The sequence below is a fragment of the Primulina tabacum genome, chromosome 5 (assembly GCF_025594145.1).
Source record: "Primulina tabacum isolate GXHZ01 chromosome 5, ASM2559414v2, whole genome shotgun sequence".
Taxonomy (NCBI): Eukaryota; Viridiplantae; Streptophyta; class Magnoliopsida; order Lamiales; family Gesneriaceae; genus Primulina; species Primulina tabacum.
The window spans coordinates 2,412,382-2,434,767 of record NC_134554.1 but is presented as its reverse complement, the minus strand read 5'-3'; the positions used below and the strand labels follow the sequence as shown (position 1 = coordinate 2,434,767).

Genomic DNA, 22,386 nt, shown 5'->3' with positions numbered 1-22,386 from the left:
AAATCTAAATGAAATTTATCTTTGAACTATCTTAAACTGTGAAGATTTAATGTTATTGAAAATGTAATAATGAAAACTCACATCCCAATCTCCAAGGAGCTAGTTTCCCAGAATCATCCTTTCATTATCTGTCCATTGACTGAGGGCTATTTTTAAAATTCTTCCAAATTGCATAATATTATTCCCACAAAAGTTAGAACCTTAATTCCCAAATTTATTTGATGGAGAATGATATTCTGCAACATTCATTACTGATTTGGGAAAATTCTGGTTTATGTGTCATTTTGGGTAACTATTGAAATCTTACTTCATTTCTGCCATGTCCGTTTTTTATATTTTATTATTATCAAACTGAATATAATTAATATTATATTTTAAATTTAATATGATTGATAATAAAACATTGAAAAGAATAAAATATAGTTGTCATAAACAGCAAGAGGCATAGGGGCATAAAACCCTTGCGAGCTGCCACTCTGAATTGTTCGGAAATGGCCTCCTTGATCTCCGAAACACTTCCGAAGTTTACAGCTGAAACTCTAAAGGCTGCGGCCAAACTGTCTGAGCGCTGTCGCATCGTCCCCGTACATCTCCGCCGTGCCATTGACAAGTACCTCCAAGGTAATAAAAAAAAAGAAAGAGAGATCAGCTGAACACGAAAAATAATAAGTTTTCCAAATGTTAATGGCTCGAACAATTTTTTCCTGTTTAATGTTTCCCATGTTTCATGTTGTTGTCAATTTATTTACTTTTGCGTTAAGTTTTGTTTGATTGTCTAATTTTTTTTTTTTGTTACAGAGCAAGAGGTTATGCATATGAAGAGAAAAGTGTTGAGCTTGTCGCAATCATTCAATGGGATTAAGGAAGCAAACTCGCTTCTTGCTGCATCGACCTCGAAGGAGCTGGTGGAAGACCCGCTCAAAGCGAATGAATGTTCACAGAGGTGGAAAGTTAAGTCTGCTTATGGGGACATTGGCCTTAAATATCAAGAAGACCAGGCTATCGCTTACGTTGCTGCACGCATGCCTGCTGTATACTCTGCTCTTTACCGCGTCCTAAGTGAGGTATAAAAGTGAGTGTACATGTGATCTTGAGCATGGCTCTGTCTCTGTACGAATTCACTTGTTATTATTTGTACAAGACTGACATCTACGACCCCCCAAAAGATACTTTACTGGTTTAGGAATGTAAATGCTAAGGGTTTGGTCATTGTTAAGCGAGTATACTTATTATTCTTTCTATCATATATAGTTCTTCAAATGTTTCTCATAGCAATGCAACGTGCACTTTTGTATGTCCTGTTATTATGTTAAATGTTTATTTGGAAAATCACGCCTCTCAGGAAAAAGGAAAAAAAATCAAGTCACTTGATGTTTAGAAATTTTGTAGGGATACTCAATATTGAATGCTATTCACTCTCCAGAATTAGAGTCATGATCCAGTGCTTGGACTTTTTGAGTTGTATATAACTGAATTTTTTGCAAGGGACATGCCAATTCTAAAGATGGTCAAATTTTGGGTTCAAATGAATTTCCAGGTGAGAAGAAGAGTTCCTGATTTTGTCCCAGCGAAAGTACTAGATTTTGGGGCAGGAACCAGTTCAGCATTGTGGTGAGCATTTGGTTATTCTTTCTAGGAATTCAATGATTATGGATGAGATAGAGTTTCAGTTTTATTCGAAATGAGTTAGGGCAATGATGGAGGTGTGGCCAGGGTCATTGGAGCAGATTAACTTGGTGGAGCCATCACAATCAATGCAAAGAGCGGGACAGAGCCTGATGAAAGGTGCTATTATGATAAATAGAATTGTGATCTTCTGAATGACTGTTGCGTTCTTGTACATATGGTACAAATTTTTTTAATTTTGATTTCTATTTTGCTATCATAGACTTGAGGTTACGGGTAATGCGCGGCTGCCCTCACCATTTGAGTGTATGTTAAAAACAAATTAAGCTCTATGGAGGTGAGATATAATAACAAGATTTGCTGGTGTTTGCTGGAAATTGTTCTGCTCAACTAAAAATATTCATTATGTCTACTGCAGTAACTTGTGGCATCGATGTTGGAGAAAAAGAAATTGTATAACAATTTGTGAAAAGGTGGAGAGAAAAAAAAAAGAGAAAAAAAGAAACGCATGATAACTGTACTTGAAGCATTGATTTCAAAAACTCCTCTCAACAGCCCAACCAAGCAAAGGCATAGACTTTTTGTTTTTTCTGTGAGATTGAAGTTTCTCATTATCTTGGGTATTTGAAACATCATTACAAGAATGCTATACGGGTTGACATGATATCTACACATGATAGTAGATGAATGCCAATGCCGATAGTTCTATTTAGTTATGATCATTAAAAAAAATTAGAGGATACCGTCTTAATCCTTGGGAATGGGCCAAAAAGTTAAGGTAACATTGTATCCACCAGGGACATGTTTAAGCATCATTTGATTAGTCTACATATTCCTGGGTTGTTGAGTTATCTAAATTTACCTTCTGATTGGTAAATTATACACAAGGTCTTACTATAATTGTACAATTATTTTCAAAGATGCTCCTTTTTCTGTTGTATTTACTGAATCTTTACGATATAAAATCTGAGTCTCTTTGGGTTATTCTGATTTTCATATTGGTAAAATCGTAGGACTACAAAATTTACCCCTGATCCATAGTTATGATAACATCCAGTTGTTGAGTAAGCATATTAACAAGTCTGGAAGGCGACATGACCTTGTTATTGCTGTAAGTATGAATCTTATTGCTCTGCATCCATTTTCATATTGCTTTAAATATCACAACAGTCCGTATTATGAGTTAGATGACATTGGATATGAGTTCCGCGGAATAAGTTTTTTTTCTGCTTCTCTTTTTCTATGAATTATGTGAGCATGTGTGGTTAACATCACACTGTTTTGGGCAATTGGATGAAGTCGTACGTGCTTGGAGAGATACCATCTGTGACGGACAGAATTACTCTTGTGCGCCAACTCTGGGATCTGACTGGAGATATCCTGGTAAGTTGTATTTTGGATTATATCCCATTTATTCTTTGTATATTTACTTCATTCTCACTTTATGTTATAATGCTTGAAAACATGCCATACTTCCGTGTTCTCCAAAGAAACATTGGTCAATGTTTAACGACACACTTAAAGATATTTGTTGAAACTATCATTCATATGGTTTTGTTGATTGCCGTCAAATTTTGGAGCTGTTTTGGCAGCATAATTTAACTTAGGCAATCAATGTGAAACAAATTGAGGCACAATGGAAAAATGTTTGCAGTCACTTCTCTGGCATATGTTTGAGGTCAGAGGTAAATTTTGGGGTGATTAATAATAAAACTAGAGATGCAATGTCAAGTGCATTGTATGCATCTAAACTCATCCAAGAAACTCTAGTGGCGGAATATGTAAATGGGCGGATGAGGAATTTTTTTTCTTTATATTTTTTATTCTTCCTCTTATATTTTCCTCCTTTCCCATGTTTCTGTTTGAGACCTTCCCTTCCAGTTTTCTCCTAAAAATGATATTCTGTTTTCTGGAAAAGAATTTTTGTGCGAATTTAAAAATTTATGAACGATCTATGGGTTTTGAAACAATTAAGACTCCATTGTGAGCTGTTGGATAATCAACAATTTTTCCCAAATTTGCAAGCTGCAGCAAATATGATGCACTGCCCGTCCAGCCAAGAAACGACCTGATATGAGCAATTGTGGATCTAGTATACTATTACGTCTTCAAGCATATGTGTCCTTCATGTGACTACCTTGGTTAAAGAATACACCACATTTATTCTTACCATGATCAATACCAAACAGTGATCTATTGGTGTTTCTAATTATTTTCGCTTTTACTATTCCTTCTCGTTTATGTTTTCTCTATCTGGTTTGATGGTGGCACAAGTGGTTGCTCTTGACTGAGCTCGAGTTCCCTTTCCTGGATAAAAATAGCCTGTCCTCACTCATTGCATAATTTGCGTTCCTGAAAATATTAACAATGGAATTTTGTTATGGGCCAGAGACATGCTTGTATTTTACTGACTAGGAGTTTTCCATGGGGAGTCCTCTGATTTCAGCAAACATGGGAGAGTTTTACAAGTTTCCATGAGATATCTTTGTCACGTGTTATAGAAAGTTCTCTTGATGACTTTTACAGTCAGAGCTCCTTTCTTTCGATGTCTACACTGATTATTGATGCGCAAAAAGTTGAATTAGTTCAGAAAAAAATTACTTTTTATTTTGCTAATCAAGTTTTCTCTGACGTGCTACAGATTCTCGTCGAGCCTGGGACACCACAAGGATCAAGTATCATTTCTCAAATGCGATCCCATGTCTTATGGATGGAGAAGAGGGTAAAATCTCGTTCATGACCAATTTCAACTACCGGTGTTTGTAATTTATGGATTCTTCTTTGTGCTATTCTTCTCAAAATTTAATCCGGTCTTCTATTTTTTTTATAGAGAAATCGCAAATTGCAAAATGCTGCAAATAAAGTCTCCAAGGATCTGTTGACACTTAAAACCGGTGCATTTGTAGTTGCTCCTGTGAGTCGATGGTTTTCCAATTTCATAACTTGCAGTGTATTATACTTGAAGCGGCAAGTTCCTTGTGGGTCTCTGATGGATCTCAAAACTTTTATAAGCTGTTGTTTAAAATTGATGATGGTGTATTGGTATTACAGTGTCCCCATGATGGACCGTGCCCGCTGCAGAATACCGACAAATACTGTCATTTTGTTCAACGCCTGGAGAGGACATCATCACAGCGATCATACAAGGTTTTTGTCAAAATTGCTCTCTACTGCTACACGTGAACACTCAGTCGGCCGCACAAAGAGATGTAGACTTAACATAATTCTAATTTTGCATCCATAGTGAAACAATTTGAAGAAATAATCGATCAATCTTTTAACACTTTCTGTTAAATACCCACTTCAACTTCGTTGATGAACTGTGTTTTTAAGAATAGTTGAAATTCTAATTTGTTTCACATACCTTGCTGTAGAAGATGTCATGGTATTTGTGTGGCGAGGAATTTTACATCCCATGTTTTTGGTATAACCAGTTTTTCACTCTTGTTCAGAGTTCTTAGAATTTTTGTCTATGCATTTATTGTGTAGCGATCCAAGGGTCCTCTACGTGGCTTTGAAGATGAAAAGTTTTGTTATGTTGCTTTCAGACGAGGATTACGACCAAGGTTAGTGTAATTAATGCTTGTCACATAAATTTATGTTCAATATCATCATGAAAATTACCGAGTCTGCTTTCCACCTCTGAGTGAGATGTCATCTTAAATATGACGGACATCTCAAAACGATCAGCAAGAACCTTTACAATATCTTCTTCAAATTATGCTTGTGAGTGGTGTACCAAAAACTGGGGAGTATCAGCTGTTATGCCTTGTCTGATTTAAACTTAATTCTGGCATAGGACATTTCACTGAAGGAAAAGGGTGGCAGATATTTCAAATTCTTTGTACACCAAACAGTAAAACTACAAGGGACGCACACAATATAAAATGATTTAAACTGCTTTCTTAAATAGTTTTGTTGAAAGCATACGTGTTCTATGTCTTGGCTCTGACTGGAGAGTGGATTTTCTTAGGCTAATGTTATTTGGGTTCTGGCCATTAAATTGTATTCTCGTCGGAAATTCTTATTCTTATTTCAGCTCAAAGAGGCCGTTTCTTGTTTATATTTGCTGCTTTTCAACATAAGATAAATTCTCGCAACTGTACTATTGAATCGACCTCATCAAGTTTGAGCCTATTCCCCTTAAGTTGGACGGACATTTCTGTTAGTTTTAGTGAGCACGTTCCACATAGATTTGTGATTATATGATTAATATGTTCGATGATTTTTTATATGGCAGATTTGTGGTTTTATGGTCATGTGAGTTTATGATTTTGTTTAAATATGTATGAAGTTTTGTCACATCTACTTAAATTCATCCGTATAGAACCCTTTTTGCCATTTCTATTTCCCATGATTTTATTGTAACATATCGCTTAATGCATCTTAGATGGTTGAAACTAAGAATCGATATTCTAATTCATTTCTTTTCCATCTCCTGATGAACACGTTATGTTCCTCATTTTAATATTATCTCTATTTGGTAAATTAATTGGTTATCTTGAGCAGAGAACCTTGGCCACTTGATGGTATGAAGTTTGATACGTTAAAAGAGATGCATGCTAAAAGGGTACCTGAAGATCTAGAGAAGGATGTTGGTGAGTGTTCCAATTTTTATATTGGACTTCAAGTACTTAGGATCATCTCATGCTTGTTCTTTGCCGATTTCTATTCTCTGACAAATACTGAGTAAATTTCGAATTGTCCTTCCAGAGAGCCAATTTTTTACCCTAGAAGTGCAGAATGATCCTTATGAAGCAGATGAGAAAACCGTTGCATCTGATTCAAATGCGTTGGAAATTGATTCATCAGTGGAGAATGATGATGTAAAGGAAGAATACGACGAGGATGAAAATGGAGAAACTCCTCGCGCTGATCTTGGAAGTGGGTGGGGAAGAATTATTTATATGCCATTTCGAAGGGGTAAACGAGTTGAGTTGGATGTGTGTCGTTCGACCAATGGCGAAGGAACAGAAGGCTCCTTTGACCGTGTTGTCATTACGCAGAGCAAGAATCCCACTTTGCATCATCAAGCCCGGCGATCACTTTGGGGTGACCTGTGGCCACTCAGGAGCGAACAAGCTAAAAAATTTTACATGTAAAATATTTATGCAGAAGCTATAATCTTCTCGTTGTTGGTACAAAAAAAGCTCTTTGTACTAAACATGTTACTGATTTTATATACATTGTATTTTCTTAGTCGCACTTCTGATATTTAATATACATTGTTATTTCTTAGTCACTCTTCTAATATTTTATATACATTGTGTTATTTCTTAGTCACACTTCTAAAATTGTTAGTCACATTACACTTTGTCTCAACTTTCACGTTTGTGTTGTGTTAGTTGTTTGTACTTATCTTGATTCCAATTTAGAAGGGTTTGTGCTATAACGGCAATAGGGACAAAATTACCTCTACTTACTAAAAGTAGTAAATTCTGCTTTCATAACATATGTTTACGCAAATGTCTATTCGTACATATTTAAGTTTTGTTATATTTCAAATTTTCTTTACATTATTATAAATTTTATCTTTACAATTTTAAAATATTATTATTATTTTGAAGTAACATATATAATACCCAATATACTTCTTATTAATGTCAGATTAGTTATCTTAAAAATAAAATGTTAATTATCTCACATCGGTTGGATAAATAACCTAGGAGTTGTATATATGGACTTGGACAATCCTCCCCCATGAGCTAGCTTTTGGGATTGAGTTAGGTCCAAGTGCCAATCTTAACATGGTATCAGAGCCCGGGTTTCACCGTTATGTGTTGGACTGCCTATAATTAGGCCACCTGTTCTGCCCATAATTGGGTTATTTGTAAACTTCACGCTCCAGATGTTCATTCCTGGGCGTGAGAGGGGTGTGTTAATTGTCTCACATCGGTCGAATAAATAATCTGGGAGTTGTATATATGGGCTTGGACAATCCTCTCCCCTTGAGCTAGCTTTTGAGGTTGAGTTAGGTCCAAGTGTCAATCTTAACATAAAAAAATTATCGATTATACAATCATCACCTTGTACACAAATACAACGTATTGCATTTTTTTCCCGAAATCAAAAGGAAATTAACATAAAAAAGGGTTCGGTCGACCCTACCCCTGCGGGCACTAGGGGTCGATCCAACGGCTCGGATTTTTCCGAGTCATTTTTTTTTTTTTACAGGAAGGTGGGCCCGGATCACTCATGGGCCGTTCATTGCCCGTGCAGACAGGCAGGTTGAAACAAACCATAAAAAAGGGGAAGTGCAAGTTTATGGATATCACTTTCAGCATGTGCTTTTGTGTTTTTTTTTTCTTTTTTATTCTTTATTATTATTATTATTATTCTAATTGGCGTTGAAGTTATCAAACGTCATCACAGGGCCAAGCAAATGGATTTCTTAGCCAACACTTTTCCATATTCATTGAATTCGATTTTTAACACAAAAACGAAAAAGATAGCTTATTGTATCTAATTCCATCGGACAATTCATTTCCTTTCTTGGGTCCTCACAGAATGGATTGCTGGTGTAATAGATGCCTTGGCAGACGGGCACCACTTGGACTGACAAGCTCTGCACCACTTGGACTGACAAGCTAATCCACTTCGGCCCTTTCTCTGCATTTATCACCAACTTGAAGCTATTTCGATTCAAGATCAACGAAGAAGGCCCATTAAACCAAAATTAAGTCTTGCAGTGGGTTTGATGTGCTTTTTAGATGCTCAATTGATGGCGAATTTGGGCGACGTTTTATGGCCAGTGCCTTTTCAGTTCTTGTTTTGTAAGAATTCGACGTGTTGTTACGAAAAGTTGTGCGTGTTTCTCTCTTCGTTTTGTAATTGCTGATTAAATTTATCGTTTTGAGCTGCAGTTGATTTCGTTTTTTTCTCTATTCTCAGACTTCAGAGCAAGTTTTATTGCTTAATCATGCTCTATGATTACCCAGCTATGGCTTATGAACTTGATGCTTTTAGGATTCCAATTAACGCAAATTTGGTTGATAATGAATTTAAAGGACCATATGATATTTATGTATGTTTTGCTCCACCGGAGCCAAATTTTCGTTCCAGTAAAAGTTTTTATCTTTCGTGGTATTGGTAAACTTTGCAGTAGTAATTGATGTCTATTTATCTTGCAGTGTATAGTGAATACCTATTGATCTATCCTTTGCCCGTCTCATGCAAACTAAAAAAATATGCTTAAAGTTTTACGAAGCGTGGTGGTTGGTGAGTAGAAGTGTGATGTATGGAAAAGCAGAGGTCAACTTGCTTAAATTTGACGACCAGCAAACGGGTGATGTTGCTATACAGTTAAGAAATAAGGAAGGAAGACAGGAATTCTACTATTCACATTCACTTATTCTTAAAAACAAGAGCAAGCACTTTGCAGATAGACTTTTGAACCAAAGTTCTCGTGCTTGCGTCGAGATAGAGTGCTCGGAATTTGATTATGATCACTGTGTCAGACTTTTAAAGCTTCTTTATCTTCCTTCAGACTCGGTTTTGGACGCGTTGGATTCTGTGCAATCTGCTCTTGGCGTTCTTCAGGTAGCTGAAACTTTACGGTGTGAAGCAATTGTCAACAGTTGCATTTAGTACCTGGAGGCTGTACCTTGGGAAGATATCGAGGAAGGTGAGATTGTTAAAGTAGTTTCACGATTAGGTCCCATGGCCGTGCCTATACTAGCAAGAATCCAACCTCTAGATATAAATGCCTCGAAAGGTGTTCTGATCTCTGCAATTCGCCTTGCCACCTCTACCGACCACCCTTTCCCTCCTTTTGGGGACGAGCTTAGAATTTCAGCCCAAGAACAAGTCGATTACATGCTCCGGGATGATGAAGATATGCCGTTGGTCACAGCTGATAATGAGGTAAAAATGGAGGCAAGAATTGGCCTGTCAAATACATTTTCTTTGTTTGAAAGAGAACTATCCTCAGTTTTGAAATTCGACATCACATGCACGGTAGCTGAAAGTAAAATTATGCAGAATTTATCTGATCTTGAATGGGTGTGCAACATTCTACCTAAAATGGGGCTTATGGACGAATTCGTTTTTAAATGGATTGATATATCTGATAATGTATTGTTGGTCGTCGGAGACAAGAAACTAGAAAATATCATGTGGGGTTTAAAAGTTAAGATCATTGAAGTCACGTCAAAAGTGCTTGATACAGTAGGCTATGGGAATGTGATTCTTCCAGCGCCACGACGAGTGAAGCTGCTCAAATCATGGTTGCCATTCATTAGAAAACTGAAGCCTATTCTTGATTCAATGATCGACAAGGATATGGAATTCCCTTACAAATTGGATGAAGATACGTGCCAAAGCATTGAAGGGGCAATAGTTTCCTTAGTTTTGGCGCTACCATCTGATGATCAAGCCGACATTCTTGCAGATTGGATGAATACAGAGCATGTAACATATCCTGATCTAAGCGAAGCTTTTGAGGTATGGTCTTTTAGAACGAAATCTGCTAAGAGAAGATTAGTTTCAGGTTTGGACAGAGTTGACGATGCAGCTGTTGTACTCTGATTTTCTCGTCTTTTTTGTTTAGTTTTATGAATCTCTTGGCATGGCTGCGTGGGGGTGTTTAATTAATTAACCCCCATTTTAGCTTGGTTTTGTATCCTACCTGCCTAATTTTTATCTACCTGCCTAATTTTTATCTATGTAATAGACATTTTTATCTATGTCAAACCCATTCTTCTGTAGTCTGTACGCAAACAAAAAGCACCATCTCCTTGGCTATGGTGACAAAAACAGAGTCGACTGAAAACATACCAGAGCCTCAGCATTCCTGTGTTAGTGAATACAACAAATTTCCAGGAAGAGTCTGCTTGAGGTTTTTGAGCTTATGGGTTGTTTGCAGCCAATAATTCTTTGGGAGGCAATTGAACAAGGGTAATTAATGTTGTCCAGATAGTTTTTCGTAAATAAAATTATAAAAGTTAAATAAGGTAAAAATTCATGGACATTTCACAACACTGGAAAACAAGAAAACGAAGTTCATATTGACCTGTAATTTACATAATATAAAAACTCGAGTAAACCATATGATATTCATTGTACTCTACGAATTCCTATTGTATTACATAACTATCGGGAAGACTCCAAACTAAAAAAGTACTGTATCAAAACAAGTATCTCTTTACGCCTACAAGTCACAGGTGTGTATAGGATTTGCCGGGACTATATATATCATAGCTCGACCATTATCATCGAACAGTCGTCGGAAGAAGATTGATTATATTCAGAATAGACCATGCATGATATAGGAAATTAAAGACGATTCGTGTAGCTATAACTTTTATGTACGTGAGCTCCTCATCCACTCGGGAGATATATTCGGGACGACTTGAAGAAGTTTGGTTCATCGTTTAATTATAGAGCTAGGGAATTTTGTATTTCGAGAAACAAGTTCAAACAGTTAAATAGTTTGTTTTCTTTAGATACTTTCCCAGAAAATTGCCAAGTGCATTCAATAAAAGAGTTATCAATACCTTTTGAATTCAATTACCTTCTCTACTTTCAATGGATGGAAAATTACAGGAGAAAGCTGAAACAAGAAACTTTAAGATGGCATTGACTTATTTCTCAGATGTTATGATGGAGCATGTGTAGTTTGTAAGGTGACAAAATTATAGTGATCATCTTTTATCAAGAAAGAAAAAAAGTGTATTCAATTCACTTTGCGTCTAGAAACAGTTCAGTTAATGGGCCTTTTTGCATCCAAATCTTTATTTTACTTTTGTATTTCTGAGCTGAAATCTTTATTCATCTCAAACACTTGAAACTTAATAATCTCCTTCAATGAAAATTGTCTGAGCAAATATTTCGATGGCAAAAACTTGTGTGAGACGATCTCACGGGTCGTATTTTGTGAGATGGATCTCCTATTTCGGTCATCCATGAAAAAATATTACTTTTTATGCTAAGAGTATTACTTTTTATTGTGAATATCGGTAGAGTTGACCCGCCTCACAGATAAAGATTCGTGAGACCGTCTCACCAGATACCTACTCTATTTCGATAGTAATCACTCGGTCAATGGTTGGTTTATCATTATACCAAAAACTATATATACAATTCAAATATTTTTAAACTTTAAGATATTTAGATCGTACACCACGATCAAATTTTGTTCCTTAACAAAGATATTATGAGTTGGAATCATGAGCAAACACCGCAAAGTTTAGCAGACAACTTAACAAATTATATAGAGATGCTAAATTTATAGACTTTGTAAAAAATATCATACATCCATTTTAAAAAAAAAAAAATTAAAAAAATAAGCTTACCTTGATATCAGTATTAAAAAAAACTAGGCCCACACTAGATATTGGGAAACGAGATTGGTAGGTGCTATGTGGGGAGGTAAAAAGTAGATTTAATAATGAGGGAGGCACAAAATTATGATGGGAGTTGTTAAGTCAAGATTTTGCATTTCAAATTAATATATTATAAATTGATGCATTTTACAATTTAAAATAAAGTATAAATAAACTTTGAAAATTAATCTATTAAAAAAAATGGGTTTTCTGGATCCGCTCAAACATATATGGACCCATTCTGTTATTGGTTTATAGGCTGTGGCCAACATTCTTAGCCAAGCTAGCTCTCTTGATACAAACAATATCATGAGAAATTATTGATGTTCCTCGCCATAAGCCTCGGGTTCCCTATTCTTGCTGGCTCTTTGAAGTGTATTCAGCACAGTACTCAGTCGTGTATTTTTACATCTTTGAACTTTGTTATATTAATTCCTCTAGTGTTTCTATTTAAAAAGCGATAATAAAATGAATTTTTAAGCGTTTTACTTGGAACAAACTTAAAACTCATGTCAGTTCAATTAAAAGTCCTAATTCAAGTATGTTTTGTTCAGTTCAAAATTTTGACATTTGATGAATAAATCTTAATCCTACTATCAATATAGACTAATAACTGGAAATATTATTTTTTAAATACCAAGTTCATCCATCTCTAACTAGAGTTTAATACTCTCTTTTTTTTATAGTGCTTTTAATGAAATAAATTTACTTTTATTTAATAGGAAATTCAATTTTTTGACAACATATAAAAAAAATCAGGGAATAAAATAAAATAATTTTGTGCAAGAATTGTGAATTATTTCCATCTTGCCAAAAAATAAAAAATAAAGTGTAAATTGTAGGGGGGAGCCAAGTGACAGGGAGTGCATCAGAAAATGATCCCTTAAAACCCCACAAAGACAACAGTGTCGATGGGGCCCACGACGGGAGTGCCCAATCTCGTGCTTCGCTCCCTCACCGAATATTCTCTGCCCGATGTCTCGTTCTACGCTCCCCCAATTATTATCTCAACCTCCTCCCTTCTCCAAATATTAATTTCTTTATACTTAATATAATACAAATTAAAAATAATAGAAAATTATGATTTTAAAAAATACGAAATTTTGATAATAAATAACTAACCAAAGTTTTTAGTTTTCTATCATTAAATTCAACAAAAACTGCGTAACAAAATTTTCAAACATATTTAATTTTCAAGTTATAATGAGCGATATCAATTATCAAACAAGAAAAAATCGCTCATATATATACATATATGTATATGTGTGTGTATTGATACTGTTGAAATCCGGGATGGTAGCTGGGAGGTAGGATCTTCACTTGGAGAGCTCAAATCGGACCTTCGAAATTTGGAAGCACAAACAAGAACGTTAGAAGGGGGGGCCAAAAGGTTGTTCCGACGTAGCCCCTCCGACGCTCAAGTCAAAGAATATAAAACAGAGAGAATAATGTGTGTGTAGAGTGAGTATATGAATGAATAAACAGTGAATGAAACCTGATATTTATAGGAGAAAAACAGTATATTTAGATTCTTATAATATCGTGCAAAATTATGTTTCTTAATGGGCTTTACTTTTCTAGACTTCATTTATGTGGGCTACCCGTTAATGTTTGAATATGAACTCTCCTAGGCATGAGTCCGTCTGTAGTCTGGACCCGGTGGGAGCTCGGCTGAGACATATCCAATCAATAAGATACCATAATCAGGGAGGTCGGCATGGAAGGTCGGCACGGGAAGGTCGGCCATCACGTCCTATGTTACGACTACGAGCGTTTGGGAGGTCGGCCAAGATGTTCTCTTACCCACATCGCGCGTGAGAAGACCCAGGTCCTTCTGAATACTGAGCCCCTGCTCTTCTGGGCTATCGAGAGTGTATCGAACCCATCTCCGATCCGGAAGTATATATATATATATTGCATTTCGCAAATTTTGGATCTTCGGACGTTGATTGATTAGTATTGCTTCCAACTTTGTTAACGTTTTTCTCCTCTTTTCTTAAATCAATTTACTAATGTATGCATCACATCAAAAATCATCCAAAATTTGTTGTTGGAAAATATGTATATATATATATATATATATTAAATTTGTCTTTAGTTATTATTTAAAAAATTGCAAGTACCCATTTCCTATACATAATCAACATACGATGTGATTGATCCTAATATTATTTTGGATTCAAACTTATATATATAACTCGACAGATTAGTGTTCCTAAGCGTACAACAAATCTCTTGTAATTGATTTGCCGGAGATAATAATGTCTAATAACAACCAACAAAACATAGTGCACACATGAAAAATCAAACGTTTTGTTTCGAAATTGCTTTTCAAATTTTATTTATTTATTTATTTAATTAGGGTACTAGATTTCACATGCATCATTAATTGTCCCATGAATAATGGCAATTCATGATCATTCAATTCCTCAAGAAAAAAAAAAGGAGATATCCTCATTATACACAATTATCTTTATTTTAATGTTCCCTATCATTCGGGATAAATTAAAATTTCATACAATATTATTTAAATTTTTACACCAACCAATCTTGTGAAAAGTTTAAATGACATTTTTTTTTAAAAAAAAATTATATAAAATTAATTTCAAAGGAAAAGGAGGACCTCAATATATATATTTTTATTTTTTTAACTAAATTTTTTTTAACTAAATTATATGCTGCATTTTTATTTTTTTAACTAAATTTTTTTTTCTGAATGAATTTGCAACTTTTTGGGTCATAATTATTGAAATTGGACATTTGATGTGATATTAAAATCGCAGGCTTCTTGTTGAAAAACGTACGAAAGGGACATTATGTAAGGCATTGGGGCTAAGATGTTGGGTGGTTCATATTGATGGTCAATGTCTTTATTTTTCTTTTATTTCACCTTCGAATTATTCATTAGTAAATCATACTTCAATATTATTACCTATTTGCTTCCTTTACAACGTATCTAGCTTAAATTAAATTACATTGACGCTCCATATTTTTTTATGAACGTATTTATATTTGTGAATTAATCGAATAAATATTTTTTAATTTTCATTTAATTAGTGTACATTTACGACTTAAGATCTATTTTTTGACTTAAAATACTTTCTATTGGATGTATCAATCAAGTATCGACTTATAACGTGACATTTGCTCATATGAATTTAATAAATACAAGTCATATGAGGTAGGGAACATTTTTCAACCGTTTTTATTTTTAAATAAATTATTAAATTTGTAGATTATGAAAAATTATATAAAAAAAAATCAGAAGTAGGTAGTATATGAAAACGAAAAGCGAAAAAAGAAATTAAAAAAGGGATAATATTTAATAAATAATTGATTTTAATATTAATTTTTTCATTAAAATCATTTTTATAGAAACATAATTAACATCCCACCAACTTATTAATTTCGATTAAATTAAGTGAAAACGGATGCATAATTTGAGTTTATGAAACACACAAAATTGATTTTTTTTAAAAAAAAAAAATTTAATGATCACTTTTTTAATGCTTGCGAGCACTCCCTAAATTAGAGTCCACCCACACCCCAATCTAGTTTTTTTTATAAATCGATATTTCTCTTTTAATTCCCGCGATGATTAAGTCTTCATCGAGCTCTCAAACTCGATTATATCCAATTGATATGAAAATTCTCATCTGACTTTGTGGGCGTTGAATATTTATCCTACTCATTGCCCTTGCTTCAAATAAATATAGAAATGGTAATAAAATGAGCCGAATTTTGTCATCCTCATTCCCGACCTGACTTGAATTAAATTTTCATCATCATCAACACTTCAAATATCAGTTGAATTAACCAATAAAATCTTCAAATTTACTTAAATAATATTGACAATAATCCAGTTACATATATAAATACTAATATTACTTAAATAATACAAACTTTCGTAATTCATGGTCATAATAAACAAAAAATGAAACCACATAAATATAATGAAATAATGAGTTAGATTATGAATGAGATTTGAATGTTATAAATTTGAGTTTTTGTTAATTAAAAGGAAAAATAATTATTATTAGTAACAACAATGTTATTATTATTGGGATCTCAGAACGAGTTCAATGATGAATATATCATTCACATATCCATCCTGACTGGCTTAGAGGATTTGAAAATTCCCCCAACATGCTCTCATTTCTAGCTTTCACCGCAGAACTCTAAACCCATCGAAAAAATTGACATCATCCTCCTAAATCGATTTGTTTTACACATTACCCGTGGCGGTAATATGTGATCATCCACTTCAACTCTACAGTGCTATTTAATTTTTTTTCCCAATAAAATCAAAATTATAATTGTATCTAATTGGTATGAAAATTAGAATTTTAACTTTCATTTCTAATTTTTTTTCCCGTATTGACGAGTTGAACTCTTTATTTATATGATATGTGCAATAATTCAGCAGACATTCTGACATCACCAACCTCAAAAACGGCCAACACCGTTCTCTATTCTTTGTTTCAAAAAATTCCATAAAAATAAGAGTTGTCATAAATTAGTTTTTTGTTTTAGGTGAAGAAATTCCAGGCAATAAAGACAAACAGAGAACCCATTAATGAACACGAATAGGTACAAGAGGGTACATTGTAATTATTTAATTAATACTAATATTTTTATTTTATTTTTTATTACATTAAATAATTAAAATCATTCTTATATAATAAACTAATAAATTAGAATGCTGCATTTTTATTTTTTTAACTAAATATTTATTCAAATACTGAATGTATTATACATATTTCTACGATTTTACTTTAATGTCTATCAGTATTGTATTTATTTTTTATTTATTAAACATCTTATTTGTCAATTAATTTCGAAAACAATATAACTTGAAAATAATTATTGTTAACAAATCTTCGTACTTTTCTATAATTTATTGATTTGAACAACATTAAAAAAAACTATTTCTCAAATAATTTAATTATTTTTGTTTTATTTGTAAAATATAATGGAATATTATTAAGGAAAGACAGAGGCAAAGCGAACTCCTTTTTGCCTCCACAGCCGATATATACACATACATACGTATCTATACATTTAACTTTCCCTTTTATCTTTCTTGTCTTCTTTCGCTTATTTTATTTCCCATCTCCACTCTGCGTTTTCTTCTCCTTTTTAATCCATTTGGGTTCAGAATTCAGACAAACACCCAACAATCATCTCTTTAGTTTGCACTTTTTGTATTTCACTGCCGTTTCTTTTTCCTGTTTGCTACTTCAAACGCCCTCTCTATAAACCCTTCACTCTTTTCCCAAAGCAAAAACTGGGTTTTACTTTCACTTTATTTTCCTTTCTTGCTGTACTGAACCTCTGCGGAGAAAAGATTTGATTTTTTTAGAAGTGTATTTCTTGATTGGAATCAAATAAACATAGAAAAAAACTGAAAAAAAGAAGACTTTATTTTGGGGCTGAAAGTTGGATGATAGTGATTTCTCGGTAAGATAGCTTCTGAGAAGGCAGTACTGCTGCCTCTGCATTCTTGGTTTCGTCTGCAAAATGGGTGCTCAAACGATTGATTCAAATGCAAAAGAGACATTAAAGAATCTTTGTTGCAGTAATGGATGGAGTTACGCCCTTTTCTGGGGCTTTGATTACACAAATTCTTTGTAAGGATTATTAAATACTCTGCATGTTTCTACTATATGTCCTAGAGTTTTATTTTTTTATTACATTTTTTTCATTGTTCATAACTTCATTTTTTCACACACACCCACACACAAATGGTGTTGTGTGTTTATTTTACTATAAATCCTTAGTTCCTTTATCAGTACTATTTTTTCCTGCGTGTTTTTTAACAAAGTACAGCTTCTGCATGCTTCTATTTTTTTGGCCTCTGAAAAAAATCTGGTAAAAGTGATATCTGTTCCTAATTTCTGGTTTTTTTCCCTTTCATAACATCAAAATATGGTTTCAACATTAGAGGTGAAATTTATTTTGTTAAATGGACTTTTCTCGGATCAATGATTACATCTCTTTAGGATGACAATATGTAATATCATGTATTAAAAGTCCTTCTTCAATATGATTATTTTATTGCATAAATAAATGCTTCGCCTTTACTCTATATCAATAATTATTTTGATTATATTATTTTTATTTGCATTTATACTGTTTCCTTTTTAAAATTATTTTCTCCATCTTGTATAGATTAGTTTAATTAATCCACTTAAAATTTTTTAATCTGTTTAGTCTGTTTTGGGTCATCGCAGGTTGTTGACATTGAAAGATGCATATTATGAGGAACAATTGGGAGATGTGATTGATAATATGTTTCTACAAGTGCATGTTCTTGGAGGAGGGTAAGCTTTATTATTTAATATTTTTTTACAATGTTACAAATATTAATTTTGATCTTAGAATTTTCAGTTTATTTTCTTGAAAATTCTTTTTTATTTTTAAATATCACCATACTAATTTTCAGGTTTTTTTAACAGTGTCATTGGTCAAGCAGCGTTTACTAAAAATGATAGATGGATGTTTTCCGAAGATCACAATGAGAGGCAAAGTTCTTTAGGATCATTCCAAAGTCTTGAGGTCTTTCAGGTATAAATCTTTCACGCATTTTCTCTTAGGATTTTCATTAGCATTTTATTTCTGATGTATTATTCTAATGGAAAATGATTTCACGTCGTTTTATAGGATGATTCTGAATTGTATTGCCAATTCTCTATGGGGATAGAGGTGCTAACTATTTCTTCTAATTGAGAAAATTATTACATTTTCATTTATTTCAATCTTGATGGATAAGCTAGTTTTGGTAATCACAAAAATTTATTTTGCAGACTATAGCTCTAATTTCAGTAGAACCATTGGGGGTTGTGCAATTTGGTTCTACTCACAAGGTTAGTCGTCGTTTCAACAATACAATGTAATGCATCTCGCCGAAGATACCTTTTTCGAGTAATTGAGCTTCATGGACTCAAATTTGATTTGCATTTTTAAGAATGTTAAGGGATCCATACTTTGGTTTATAGATGCATCCTATTATCCATGATTACCGTCACGTTGTAGCTACACGCAACTACGACCATCACAACCCCATCACCTTGATCATAAGCGTTTTTGAAAAGTGTCTGATCTCTCATTTATCCTCTTCCCGAGAAACAAGCGGGCTTTCTTAATCGAAGCACCAAAACGCTTTATGCAATGCCTGGTTTGTGGACAACTAGGCATGAGCTTTACAGCATTAGATCGAGGATTCTAGATTCCACGTCTTTGGTCTGATGAAGAACACAGATGGAATCAATCCAATATTTCTTATCACCTTTATGAATATCCACCAAGCATTTCTTTCGAGAAATAAGACCAGACATTGCATTATATACATCAATCTTTCCCCTCAACTCTCCTTTCATTCACCTTTTTACTCTTACTCCAGAACACTGATTCCCAACATCCATCTGAAAAGGAAACAACTTTTGTTGTATTTGTAATATAAATGAAGTCTCATTACTTTTTATCACCCCATGGAAAGGATCACCACTCAATTTTTATGATATATACTACAATGATTCTATCTAGATTGTGCTTAAATAATAAGCTAAGGTGGCTTCTATCTTATTATGAAGATCACCATATATGGTGTTTGCTTAGTTATACTACTACCCTTCTATTGACTGTCCAAATTTTGATGCAGATTCTCGAGAGAAAAGATTTTGCAGAACAAGTGAAAGAACTTTTCAGAGTAATGGGTGAAAAATTTCAGTTGGCGGAAAATGAGCCCGCAACTTCAAAAACCCAGTTCCATGAGCCAACCACACAGTTTTTGTCATCGCTGTCACACAACATTTTACATTCCACGAATCAAAATATTCTACATGATACGATCTCTGAAGGTTTTCGGGACTTGAATAATCCGATGGTTGCCTCGTCTCAGTTAGATAATCTCATCTTAGAGTCTGGGAACATTTTTAATCCCCGGGCCACCAAAGAGCTTAGCAGCAATAGTGAGTGTTCAGTGATAACTTCCTCTTGGCCTCATTTGACATCCAAATTGAGTGAAAATGCCGATTTCTCAACTTTAAATGCCAATGTCAACTCGGCTTCCACTTCATCACTAGAGCAAGATTTCTCCGAGGAATTTTTACACTCTCGATATTATGCTTTGTTGCTCGATTCAACTAATTGTGGGATTCAAAGGCCATCCAGCCTAATGTCTTTGGAGGAGTTATTTCAAGATAATGATTTTGAGGACCTCTCTAAATATTTTCCAGGAGATGATCTTGCTCAATGGTTTTCTTCTATGCCAGGCCAAAACAACACCTCATTCCCTGCTCTACTAAGTAGTGATCTGCGGGGATGTAACCGTCAAATTGATATCCCAGAAAAACTTATGGGCAATTCACTAAGTTCTATTACAGATACATTCGGAACAGACCATGTAAAAGAAACACAACAGGATTGGAGTGAAACTTTGATCCCGATTGTAGATTGTGATTATTTGAATTTTGGTGGAGATGACACCAAGTCCATTTCTGAGAAATGCGTACGGTCTGATGTTGGGACAGTATCTAATAGCTTGTTCTCAAAATTAGGCCTTGACCTCATTTTAGATGGTTGTGCTGGTAATTCTTGTACATTTTCACAATCAAGATTTGATATTCAGTCATCCTCTCCTGCTAAAAGAAGAAAAACTGAGAGCTATTTGTTGGGCCACGACCAAGTCAAATATCAAGACTCTCCTATCTTCGATGAAAAATTGCTTAATAGTGCAGCCTCTTTGAAAGAACCAGGTGTGTGTATTGGTAACAGATGTAGCTTGAGTACTCAAAATTCTTGTGTATCAAAGAGCCAAGATGAGCTGAAAAAATCTGGGAAGAAAAAGGCTAAAACAGGGACCAAACCAAGGCCAAAAGATCGTCAAATGATCCAAGACCGTCTTGTGGAGTTAAGGGGACTCATTCCTAATGGTGAAAAGGTAATGGAGTTAATCCTCTGTTTGATAAATCTAAAGTACATATTTACTAGTTTCTTGACTAGATATTGATTGATGTTACAGATGAGCATTGATCGTCTGTTGGAACGAACGATAAGACATTTAAACTTCATGTCTGGTCTCATAAAGCATGCTGAAACTCTGAAACAAATTGACAAGCCAAAGGTGAAAATGTCTTTCTTATCGTCTATACAACATTCTTTTGTTTTATGCATGGACTTGGACCTTCTATTTAGCAAGAATAATTTTTAATGATGTTCTCTGATTAACAGAGCGGGGCTGTACCAGAAGACAATTTCAATAGTTGTGGCGGAGGTGGAATTACGTGGGCATGTGAAGTAGGCGAGCAGATGATGGTTTGTCCTCTGAAAGTTGAGGACCTTAGCACCCCTGGTCAAATGCTTATAGAGGTATGATAGAACTATGACACACCAAAAGACATCGAAGAATGTCTCTTATCTTGTTGGCAAAGTTCTGAGTTACCAATTGAACATGGCACTTAAGTTGATGTGATTTATGATCTGAGTTGGGTCGTAACTGATTATTTAAGCTTTTAGCATAGGTGTCCTCCCTATTTACCGACTTTCAATTCATCATATTTAACTTTTCCCTGCAGATCCAATGCGAAGAACAAGGCTTCTTTTTGGAGATTGCAGACTTAATCCGAGGTTTTGGCTTGATTATCCTCAAGGGAGTGCTTAAAGTTGTTGAATCTAATATTTGGGCTCACTTCATAGTGGAGGCCGAGGTAAAAAAAAAAAAGAACTACTAGATGCAATAAAATCCAAAGCCTCAACATTCCTTTCTTCCTTGCTGTCTTTGTACATTCATGTAAGCTTAAATCCTTTTCAGGAAAACCAGCATGTCACACGCCATGAAGTATTTTCCTCCCTCATTCAGCTTTTGCAGATGAGTTGCGATAGTGCAGGGAATGCAATCGATCCACTCGGTAGAGTAATCAGCTCAGGTGTATCCTTGTTCAACCATCATAAACCGACTGTTTCGTTTCCTGTCAATTTAATCAGTTGACACTCTTCGTTGAGTGCCAATGTTCTTGAAATGTCATTAATTGTGAATGACTGGCCTGCTGCAACGGACAGATCGCCAGTCGAAAATGGATAAGAGAGGGAGATCTGTGTGTTACAATTAATTGGTTTTTCATCCCCTTTTGTAGTCAATGTATGGTCAGGATTCTGAACTAGCAAGTGTGATGGGTAAATATCTATTTTTTTTAGGAAGATTACTGTGTGGTTTAATAGTGTACAAGGAAACATTTGTAACAGGGGAAGAATGATTGTGTTCTTCTGAATGATGTTCTATGTTTCATTCACGGATGGTAACAAATGAAGTATGATTTAGGCTAATTTTTTTTTATTAATCTTACAATTATTTAGTTCTATTTTGTTATTTATGTCATAATCAAACAACTTGATATCACGATACATCTTTTTATTCAATCATAAAAAAATATTTTTTTAT

At 34.3% G+C, this 22,386-nt stretch overlaps 2 protein-coding genes and 1 pseudogene across 2 annotated transcripts; all 3 read left to right on the top strand.

Moving 5' to 3' along the window:
- Window positions 1-351: 351 nt before the first annotated feature.
- On the top strand, window positions 352-6,886 carry LOC142545422 (rsm22-cox11 tandem protein 2, mitochondrial). The gene is made up of 12 exons (XM_075652610.1): window positions 352-621; window positions 799-1,064; window positions 1,538-1,611; window positions 1,691-1,785; window positions 2,640-2,737; window positions 2,926-3,009; window positions 4,268-4,348; window positions 4,457-4,540; window positions 4,678-4,773; window positions 5,116-5,192; window positions 6,136-6,224; window positions 6,340-6,886. The coding sequence occupies exons 1-12, from the start codon at window positions 492-494 to the stop codon at window positions 6,726-6,728; spliced, it is 1,563 nt and encodes a 520-aa protein (XP_075508725.1). The 5' UTR covers window positions 352-491; the 3' UTR covers window positions 6,729-6,886.
- Window positions 6,887-8,007: 1,121 nt separating this feature from the next.
- LOC142545420 (BTB/POZ domain-containing protein At3g05675-like) lies at window positions 8,008-10,400 on the top strand (annotated as a pseudogene).
- A 6,613-nt stretch (window positions 10,401-17,013) lies between these two features.
- On the top strand, window positions 17,014-22,264 carry LOC142545419 (transcription factor bHLH157-like). Its single transcript, XM_075652607.1, has 10 exons — window positions 17,014-17,578; window positions 18,182-18,271; window positions 18,407-18,515; window positions 18,612-18,653; window positions 18,755-18,814; window positions 19,609-20,889; window positions 20,971-21,072; window positions 21,180-21,317; window positions 21,524-21,655; window positions 21,760-22,264. The coding sequence occupies exons 1-10, from the start codon at window positions 17,469-17,471 to the stop codon at window positions 21,934-21,936; spliced, it is 2,241 nt and encodes a 746-aa protein (XP_075508722.1). The 5' UTR covers window positions 17,014-17,468; the 3' UTR covers window positions 21,937-22,264.
- Window positions 22,265-22,386: the final 122 nt, after the last annotated feature.